This window comes from Chanodichthys erythropterus, chromosome 11 (assembly GCF_024489055.1).
Source record: "Chanodichthys erythropterus isolate Z2021 chromosome 11, ASM2448905v1, whole genome shotgun sequence".
Lineage (NCBI taxonomy): Eukaryota > Metazoa > Chordata > Actinopteri > Cypriniformes > Xenocyprididae > Chanodichthys > Chanodichthys erythropterus.
Genome location: NC_090231.1, coordinates 13,453,037 through 13,464,129, shown reverse-complemented (window position 1 = coordinate 13,464,129; position 11,093 = coordinate 13,453,037). Strand labels below are relative to the sequence as shown.

The 11,093-nt window shown below is 37.1% G+C and overlaps 1 protein-coding gene across 1 annotated transcript in view; it reads right to left on the bottom strand.

Moving 5' to 3' along the window:
- Nucleotides 1-757: 757 nt before the first annotated feature.
- dnah2 (dynein, axonemal, heavy chain 2) overlaps nucleotides 758-11,093 on the bottom strand; it is a 189,757-nt gene continuing 179,421 nt past the window's right edge. The window contains exons 85-88 of the mRNA XM_067400458.1: nucleotides 6,822-6,998; nucleotides 3,836-3,910; nucleotides 1,258-1,408; nucleotides 758-1,125 (exon numbers count right to left, since the gene is read on the bottom strand). Of these exons, the coding sequence (XP_067256559.1) occupies nucleotides 971-1,125; nucleotides 1,258-1,408; nucleotides 3,836-3,910; nucleotides 6,822-6,998 (558 nt within the window). The 3' untranslated portion in view covers nucleotides 758-970. The remainder of the gene's footprint in view (nucleotides 1,126-1,257; nucleotides 1,409-3,835; nucleotides 3,911-6,821; nucleotides 6,999-11,093) is intronic.

Below are 11,093 nucleotides of genomic sequence, written 5' to 3'. Positions count from 1 at the left end.
CTTTTGGTCATTCATTTTTTGATTTAATAAAATAATTGGAAAATGAAAAAAAGGCACCAATCAGTGGAAAGGGGTTTCATTCCCGCCCACATGTAGAGATAGACATGTTTTATTCATTTTCTACCCCTGAATGAAAAAAACTAAAAATCAAGCCAAATTCTTGTTTTTTGTTTTGTTTGAAGAAAAAAAAAAAAAAAAAAAAAAGTGGCTTTTTTCATTTTCTGATTTCTACAGTATATTACATCAAAAAAAACAAATAACCAAAAGATACACTGACTGGCTTCAAAAAGTGTATAGCTGAGTAATTTGAATTTGGTTTTGAATATTGATATATGTACCCTTTCCTTTAAATGCATTAATGCATATCTACATGACTTGTTAATGGACATCAGGAGCATCTTGATGCTACATACCAAAGTCTATTTGAATTAAACAAACGGCCTAGGACAAATTTTAGAAAAGAAAATAGGCTAGGTTTCCCTAAAAATTAAAATAGCAGAAAATTTGCATGTAAAAAAAAAAATTAAATCATACATAAAATTGTACAGAAGAACTTGTATTCCAGTTCAGATCATTCCTGAGCTCTAAAAAGTAAATTCATCAACGTAGCGCCACCTTCTGGTTGACAACCTCTTGCAGGCATGTACTGAATTTCATGATGATTGCCCAATTATTGGCTGTTAAATTATTAACTTTTAAGTCTCAAAATCAGCAACACCCCTGAATATAAAAATGCTGAGCTGTTTTGTCTGCTTTATTAAACACATTTGTATTAAATTACAATTCTGCAAGTTCATAAAACATAAGTAAATTGCAATGGGTTTTTCAATATGTGATTTAGCACATATTACATTCTCTTTTTAAATTAAATTTACTGACTGTGTAAGAGGGCTAACAAGTGCTTGTCTATTGTGCACTGTATAAAATTAGACATGGAGTGTTAATGAAGTGTCACTGAAAGAGTGAGTGTTTAGTTATCAAGGCTCATGAGCAGAGCGGTTCCTCTCTTGACCCAGTGATCATAGGGCACAGCTCCAGACTTCAGATCAACTGCCACCACGAATGATGGGCGACCAGTACTGCCAGACCGTACGGGGTAGTAGTAGCAGGGACAGGAGTACATATCTGCACACACACAAACACACACACACACCCCAGAACATCAACAATTACTGAAAGGACCAACTTAAACTTGACAGCTAAATTCAAGAGAGAAGTTTTAGTAACACAAGGATGTGTGTAAGACTGTGTACTCACTCTTGGCGACCCTCTTGCGGCTCTCCACGGGTTTGAAGTGGATGGTGGGCATGGGACAGACCAGCTGCATGGGCTCTGCCTCCACCAGACAGGAAGCTTTCTTATCCCAGCCCGCCCCCTCCAGATACAGCCCCTGTATAAGCACTCCATCCTGGAGGAGAGGAGGGGAACAAGAGGTCGAGTGCAAAACAAAGTCATTGAGAGAGAGCATGAGGGAGTCTACAGTGCAAGACGTTAATTGTCAGTCAATTCACACATACATGAACGTCTTGCCTGTTCCAATGCATCTTGCTTTATTCTGTTTTTATGACGGTGTTAAAATATTTAAACAAAGATCTTTCTAAACCGCTGAGCTCTGTCAGATTCTTTTATACTCCATCTATATCAGTGGATCTCAAACTTTTTGACTTAAAGGCCCTTCAATGTCCACAATATTTGAAGCTCCCCCCTAACAATGTCTACTCTATCCAATAAAATATTTTAGAGATTGGCATGAACTACAAAGATGTACACTCATTATAAAAGAAATATCTTGATTTTTAGTTGTTGTAGCTGATTTTTAAGCTTGTTTTGTCATATTTTAAATAATTTTAAGTCATCTTGAGGCCCCCTTTGGGAGTTTGTTGAACTGGAATACTCACCCTCAAGCCATCCAAGGTGTATATGACTTTCTTCTTTCTGATGAACACGAGTATGAAGCTCAAGAAAGTTTGAAAATGCTTATACTACATCCTACAGTACGCCTTCCGTATTCAACTTGAAAACAGTTGAATACAGAAGGTGGTCTGGCGGAAGCTAGATATTTTACTTTATAGCTTGTTAAAATATGGATATTTTTTGTAAAACAAAAGTATTGCTTCACTTCAGAAGGACTTTGTTAACCCCCGGAGCCGTGTGGAGTACACGTTTATGATGGATGGATGGACTTTCTTGAGCTTCATACTCGTTAATCTCTCTACAGACACTACAAGGTACCATGATTGAATTAGTAAAAGAGTACAAATATCTTGGAATCATTGTTGATGATGCTTTATCTTTTGGTTCTCATATTACTCAGCTGAAGACTCAGCTTGGGTTCTATTTTAGGAACAAGATTTGTTTGTCATTTGATGCAAGAAAGAAATTGGTTTCTGCTATTTTTTTATCTGTACTTGATTATGGCGATGTAGTGTATCAGTTCGCTCCATTTTATATTCTCTCTACTTTAGATGCTGTTTACCACGGTGCTCTAAGATTTATATCAAATTGTAAATCTTCAACCCATCATTGTGCCTTGTATAGTAGAGTGGGTTGGCCCTCTTTGTCTAGTAGGAGAAAAATGCACTGGTACTTAATTATTTATAAAGCCATCTTGGGGATGTTGTCTTCGTATCTTTGCTGTCTTATTTAACAGAAAACAGTTAAGAAATATTTTCTATGTTCTAAAAAATGTTTTAATCTTTTGTTCCATTTGCTAAATCTGAACTTGGTAAGAAAGCTTTTGTGTATGCAGCCCTGTTTGATCGGAATCACCTTCAATCGAAATTGAACTTAAACAATTTGCTGTCTTTGGATCAATTTAAAGTAGTCATCCGGCAAATGGAAGATGATTCAGTGAAATGTAATTGTTTTTCATTTTGTGTGTATGATGTAAATCTGTGTTGAAACTAATTGTATTGCTGCTCATTTTGGCCAGGTCACTCCTGTGAACGAGATTTTTAATCTCAATGAGTCTTTCCTGGTTAAATAAAGGTTAAATAAATAAAAATAAATAAAATAAAAAGTTGTTTCCTGTTCACTGCCATTATAAAGCTTAGACGTGTCAGGATATGTATTAATATAACTCAGATTGTGTTCATCAGAAAGAAGAAAATCACCTAGGATGGCTTGAGGGTGAGTAAATCTTGGGCTAATTTTCATTTTAAAGTGAACTAATCCTTTAAATTGTCAAAAATGACTGTAAAGACATTTATAATGCTACAAAATATTTCTATTTCAAATAAATGATGTTCTTTTAAACTTTCTATTCATCAAAGAATGAAAAAATTCATCTGAAAAAATGTCCACAAGCACAGAGGGACAGCCAGTGGATGAATCTAAATTATACTGTGTGTTTACTGGGTGTACAAATGAACTTTTTTTAACATGATCATCTTCCAGTTACATGTATTACAAGACATTATTGTATTACATTATTGTTTATGTATTGTATATTTATTTGTTCGTTTCATAGCCAATGCTTTAGCAATACTGCACCACACATGATAATAAAGCTTGTTTAAATTTGAATTTAAAAAAAAAAAGAGAAAGAATGAGTGAGTTTGTCTTAATGTGTTAATTGTGATAACATATTTATGTATAATATGGACATTATATGTTGGACATTATATGTACTATATGAAACAATCTATATTCCCTTTTATTTATCTATATGTTTGTACATGTCTATTGCTTTGGCAATATTGTGCTATTTCACACAGTCATGCCAATAAAGATCATTTGAATTGATCTGAGAGAGCGAGAGACAGAGAGAGATAGATATACGCAAATGTCAGATGCATCAGCTCCTAATGGACAGGGGATGGCAGCAGTTACTCACCTTGGGAGGAAAAAGCAGATTGTTGTCATCCACAGTGGAGACAGTGAACTCCCAGGATAGAGTGTCTACAGACACCTGCATAGAAAACACAACACTGCTATCAGCATCACTGGCAGCATTAAAAAAAACTCTCCACACACACATACAGTTACTTTACTGCCAAGACATGCCCACTTTGAGTATCATCAGTTCTTACTGGCCACCTGTCGGTGTGTGGGGACATTACACACTAGGACATTTGTTTTTCAGTCCATTTGCTGCAGAATTGGCTGCCCCGAAGCGTCGCAGGTATCTCTTGATTATCAGACGCAGCTCATTTTACTGGCGCGCTCCTTAAGGAACTGAGCGGCTGAGCAGAGTGTGATTTTGGGGGAGTGTGCGAAACTCCTGTCTGCAGATCCCAAAAGGAATTGAGAATAAACATCATCACTAGGGCATTAGAGGGGTAATGGAGCAGGATTGCGCTGCGGCCCCTGCAGAATGTGAGTGAATGTGAATGCCAACGTCAATGAATGTAATGCAGTAAGGATGTATTGCCGTGTATGTTTCTGAAATGAATTACAGACCATTGATTTGGTGCGATTGAAGATATACAATGCTGCATTTAAAAATGTAAAAAAAAACAAAAAACAAAACTTTTTCTTTGGAAAAAGTTTGGAAATCATAATTAGGAAGCGATGTGCATTCAACTTTTTTTTCCCCTTTTTTTTTGGGCAATTTCATATTTCTCTCTTCTCTTTTTGAATCCCCAAGAAGCTTTTTAAGAGCTGGCGCACCAAAATGAAGTGCAAAGGACAGACATTAGGTGTGTAATTGTTTCTTTATCTTTGTATTTTATTATTCTTGTGCTTCCACAGAGAAAAATTGGAACTGCTTAGTCACACACTTAAGCTGTTTTCCACTGTTGGGCCAAAATGTACTCAATGCTTAACGATTCCATTCAGTGCCGATCTGGTATGCATAAGGTTTCATTTTCCACAGTGGGGCTGATAACAGAGCTCTTTGGAATCTAATACAAATGTGTCAGTCGTTGCCTTGATAACGCAAGAGTTTACAGACAATATGCAATGTACTGTAAATAGTGACCACGTTATGAAGGATGATCAAGTATTTCTATTATTAATTTGTGTTTATGTTACTCAAATAGTGCACTTGGCCAGCTACAGAGAAACTGGAAGCCAGGAAACAGTGTCCAATCCTGAGTGGCAACTGTACTGAGAATTGACTCTTCGCCGGGAGTTTGATTAACAGGCGATCTAACCAATCATAACGCCAAATCCTCTGTTTTGTCCGACAAAGCAGTCAGGAGTTAGAAGATTAACCTCGGTGGACTTGAACTTGAAAAATGGTGTGTACTGACGTCTTTCCTTGTTTAAACAGAGTACACAGTTACACAGTTTGAAAGCTGGGACTTTGTTTCATATCAAAAGTAACCTGCTCTGTCTTGTCTGTCAGTGTGTTGTCAGTGTCCTCTTTGCTTCGCGATCTATTTTTCACCGTGTGGCATGATAGTGCCATGGCTTGTCAGACAAAGCAACAGTAACTAAGGGGAGCGGGTCTTTGCAAAGGGTCAATTCCAGGCCGAGAACGGTTTGTAAACGTGCCGAACAAAACTCAAGTGGAAATATAACTGGAACCATTCCTGGAACCATACCGTTCTTTTGGCCCATTTGGCCCGATGGTGGGGAATCCACAGTTTCTCACTATTTTATATATATATATATATATATATATATATATATATATATATATATATATATATATATATATATATATATATATATATATATACCTGATGGTTACACTGCTGTTCAAAAATTTGTGGTCAGTGGTTTTGAAAGAAGTCTGTTCTTTTATTCAAGATTCTTTGCTTAAATGAAAGTCAGTTTTGATCAATTTAATGTGTGCACTGCTTACTGAAAAGTATTAATTCTTTAACAAAAAAACAACAAAAAACTCTAACCAAAAAAATAAAAAATAAATCTGACACCAAAAGTTTGAACCGTAGTGAGTGCAGTGCTGCAATACTTTTAAAAGTAATGCATTACAATATTGTGTAACTCCCTGTGTTATTACCTTTGCGTTACTTGTTCTCACCTGGGCTGGGTTTGCTTGTTTGTTTTTATCATAACAACAAAAAGGTTCTATTTTTGGCAAATGTTAAGGCCCTTTTGCACCAAAAGTGAAATGAATAAGCCTCAGGCTGAAGGAAATGCATATTTACTCCTGTATAGTAGAGGGTACAGCTCAAACAAACCTTTCAGTTGTGCTGCTGTTCTGGATTAATGAAGAATAGAATACAGGAGAAGTATTCAGTTCAACACTCTTATTTCTAAATCTAATCTACAGTAATTTTTGCTTATTAGTATGGTTAAAATAGATCATTGAAGGTCAGCAGCAAAGACATTGGTTAATAAAGTGAGATTAAATACAAAAAGTATATTTGTGTAATTTAATATATAGTTAATTATTACAGGTTTGCGGCAAATTCTGAGATTGCATTTCACTGTTTTTATTCATTTTTTGAGGAATAATGAATGTTTTCGTCCAAGTTAAATGAGTAAATGCATGTTCACATTTAGTCTAGAACTACAATAACCATGATATTTACAGACACAACACCTCTGGAGTTTATTTTTCTCAACATGGGAACACGAGAGCTGTCAGTCAATAAATGTAAAAGCGTAACTTGCGTTACTTTTTTTTAAAAAGCAACAGATATTTTGTTGTAAATTGAAAAATGCGTTACTTTACCAGTTACTTGAAAAAGTAATCTGATTTTGTAACTCAAGTTACTTGTAATGCATTACCCCCAACTCTGGTAGTGAGCACTCTCTAGTTTGTGTGACTGTGTAAGTAGAAAAGGACACTAAAGAGTTTTCACCACATGTGTTCGACATCCTGAGAGTGTACTCAGACTCTGTTAAGTATGTGTGAATGTATGAGTCTCATGCTGTGTTGTTGAGTTTGTGTGTGCGAGTCTCACGTTGTTCTGGCGTGCAGAGCTCTGTAGTACGGCGGTGAGGAAGCCAGTAGGGAAGGTAAATCCAGACAGCCAGAAGAGGACAGGAGGGTGAGCAGTTTCCACCCAGCGAGCAAACTGCTCCACACGCTGGCACAGGTCCCGTGTCCACGACGCCAAGGGCTTCAGAGACGGGTATGCCTGAGGATAGAGAGCATCTCATTACAGAAGCAAGTCTTTTTTAGTGGAGTAATTAATGATCTTACTTTTCTGTAACAGTATTTGCACAGTGAAGGAATTTGACACCAGATGAATGAAATCTGGTAAAGGGCAAAACATTCAACTTCAAACGACACAAAATAGTTTTGTGACATCCATCTCCACTTACAGTAAAGCCTTTCATTCCGTATTGTGTAATTCAGAGTTCAGTTTATGAGAACTGCTGCTCAAGGCCTTGAGGAGGACACAAAGGAAGAGTTTCTGTTGGTTTGGATGAGACGCATTACTGTCTGTCACGAAGAATGTCTTGAGTGATTAAATTGCAGAATGTAAAATTACAGCTGGATTTAAAAGACATTTAAACAAATCTTACATAACCGGTTCAAATCGAGCAATTAAACTAACATAAATCTGACAGTGCAGAACAGTATGGTGCAATGTTTTCTGGGATTCTTGGGACGGAAGAAATTATTCACCCTTCAGTGTTATTTTTGGTGTTCAAAGAACAAAGATATTTGGATTTGATAAAAAAAGAAAGAAAAATCAAACGTGAGTGTGGCTTGTGCCAAAGTAATTAGCATTTCAAACGCAGCGACTGCCACACAGCACTAGGAAAATACTCATGATTAGTTTCGTTTCACACTGTGCCATAAAAAACCTTTATGCATTTAGGTACTCGCTGGCATGAAAATGAGAACGTTTTGAGATATTTCTAGGTGGTATAAATGCTGATGCTTTTACCCTTTGAAATAGGGACGACACAAAGTGATATAAATGAGGATAAAAGGTTTCGATGGAGTATCTGCTGATGTTTTTATCTGATCTAGCACTCAAGAGCAGTAGTTCCCAAACTTTTGCGCCACCCACACACCAAATGGAAGATGTGCATGAAAATGGGGTGCCATAAATAATCAGTCAATCCCTTGGTCCCACAATGCAGCACAGAGGCGGTATAAATGTATTTAAAAATGAATCACAATCGTGAGAACAAGTGTGTGATGCCCACTGATGTTTTTTGAAGAAAAATCTGCTCAAATGCCCACATTTCAGCACCAACAACAGGGAGGAGAAAAAAGAACATAGACATATGGTATGCTACTAAGGAAAAAACGTATTGACATTGAGTTAGCATAAATTGATAAATGGCACATAAATTAATTTAAGTTTAAGTTTAATTTAAGTTTTTGTTTATTGAAATACAGCTGAAATAAAGCATGCCAACCAACTGAAATAAAATAAGTTTAAATTGAAGAAGTACTAAAATTACTAAAAGTAAATCTAAAAAGAAATATAAAAAAAATACCTAAAAATGACAAAAGCACATAACAAGACTACTAAAACTTTGGAAACTAAATATATGAAGCTAATCGAATAGTACAATAGTATTAAAATAGTACATAAATAATACTACAATAACACTGATTGGTGCCTGTGGACCTAAAGTTAATCAAAAGCTGCTTTTCCACCATCGGGCAAAACCATTCTCGTTGGTTCACCCAAAAATTTAAATTCTGTCATTAATTACTCACCCTCATTTTGTTCCACACCTTTAAGACCTTTGTTCATCTTCGTAACACAAATTAAGATATTTTTCATAAAATCCGATGGCTCAGTGAGGCCTGCATTGCCAGCAAGATAATTAACACTTTCAATTAACACTGCTTCATGAAACTTCGAAGCTTTACGAATCTTTTGTTTCGAATCAGTGGATTGGAGTGCGTATCAAACTGCCAAAGTCACGTGATTTCAGTAAACGAGGCTTCGTTACGTGATAAGTGTTTTTTTTTTTTTTTTTTTAAATATAAATGGTTCACCACTTGGTGGCGTGACTTTGGCAGTTTGATACGTGCTCCGAACCACTGATTCGAAACAGAAGATTCGTAAAAAACTTCAAAGCTTCATGACGCAGTGTTTTGAAATCGCCCATCACTAGATATTGTTGAATAAAGTCGTTATTTTGTTTTTTTGGCGCACAAAAAGTATTCTTGTCGCTTCATATCATTAAGGTTGAACCACTGTAGTCATATGAACTGTTTTAAATATGTCTTTAGTAGCTTTCTGGGCATTGAAAGTGTTAATTATCTTGTGGGCAATGCAGATGAGATGTTCATTCCTCATTCAGAGGAATGAAGGTCTTACGGGTGTGGAACGACATGAGGGTAAGTAATTAATGACATCATTTTCATTTTTGGGTGAACACTTTAACGGTTCGATTCTGTGTTGATCCGGCCCAGCCAGTACAGATATGGTTTCATTTTACACTGTGGGGTATCAGAAATGGGCTTCCACGGTTTGGGAATCACTGATCCCAGGTCAGTAAAAAAGGACACCAGATCCAATAAATGATGTGAGTGTTATCTTTTAATAGCCTATAAGGTCACAACAGGTTATGTCAACAGTGTCAAAGTGACATATGAGGCCCAACACCACCACCACTCACAGGCCAGCAGCTACAGAGCATGAAAGAAGGGGAGGAAAAAGAGAAATGATGAGAAGAAGAGCAGAGAGAGTCAGCGGCAAATGAAAGTCATATCTCAGCAGAGATACAACGAGTCACTGCCAAAATATAACACTGGACAGAGACAGAGGAACTGTGCGTTCAGTGTTAAAGATAGGCTGATGGATGGAGAGAAAAAAAGAGAGAAAGAGAAAGACAGTAATGAGGCACCGCAGACGGCAGAAGGATAGTCCCAGCTGGAGAGGAAGTCTTAATGGATGCTCTCCACTTATTTTGTAAAACAGGGGCAGAAAGATGGAGGAAGAGACAGAATAGAGGGATGGATGGATTGGCATTTGTATCGGTATATAGGTCATACGCTTACTGAAGATCTTCAAGTAAACATGCCTTTGTTTATTCAGCTTATTTGAGTGCAATTACCCTTAGCAATGAACCAAGAAGCCTGCGCACACAGTATAAGGATGTAGTGCATCGCACAAGGTCTAACACGCACAGACTACCCTCGTTGACCTTAACACACACACACACAAGCATTAGTAACATGTTATGCGGACCGAGGCCTGTGCATTCTCTTGACATGAATCGAGCAGCTCTCTCTCGATAACAAACGAGCAGCGTTTAAACCCAAGGTGAGTGTGTGCGTTTAATCCTCTAAATGTTGCTCTGTTCACCTCATCCTTCACAGAGCAATCCTCTCAACCATTCATTCACACACTCCTGATGCTCTCTGCTAAACTCACACCTCTGACCTTACAGCCCACTTTCACACACTCACGCGGGGCTGTATTACAATGACAACAAGACCCGGTGTGTGTGATTCATAGTTATTCAAGCACTGTTCCAAAGCCTAGTGAGATGTTTACCTAGACAGAACTTCAAAGGGAGCAATGGGAGAATATGTTGCCCTCTAAGAACACTTGTTTTGGTCAAATTGCATGTATTCTGTGCAGAGAAGGCAAGCCCAGATATACATTATACATACTTCCATTCAAAAGTTTGGGGTCAGTAAGATTTCTTTTTAATAAAATTAATACTTTTATTTATCATGGATGCATTATATTGATTAAAAGTGACAGTAAAGAAGGACTTAAAAGATTTCAAATTCAAATTGTGAATTTCTATTAAATGCACAATATGTAGTTTTTCGCCACTAGAGGTCGCCTATTCAAAAGGCTTAGCTTGATGACGCCGAGATTGAACTGAGATTGAGCATGGAATCACGGGAGATGTTGTCTTCACGGGACTTGGGAAGAAATCATGTTCATGGATGAGATTATTAACGTTACTGTAGTATGAAGCAGAGCAGGGCGAGTGTTGTTGGAGCTGAACGAGGCTGCTGGAGCCATTGCTATTAAGAGACGAGCACGACTCACGGCTCGAGAGCAGTGGAACTCTTCTTATGCCGCAGACGACTGCTTCCACTTCTTCCAGTCAAGTGTATGTGTGGGGTAACACAGTGCTGTTTATTCTTTGAAAACAACTAGGATAATGTAAGTAATAAAATATATAACATTGTTCTTGTGGTTTTTGGATATTTTAATCCCAAAAATGTTACATATTGTGCCTTTAATTAAAGAATCCTTCAAAAATGTATCACAGTTTCCACAAAAATATTAAGC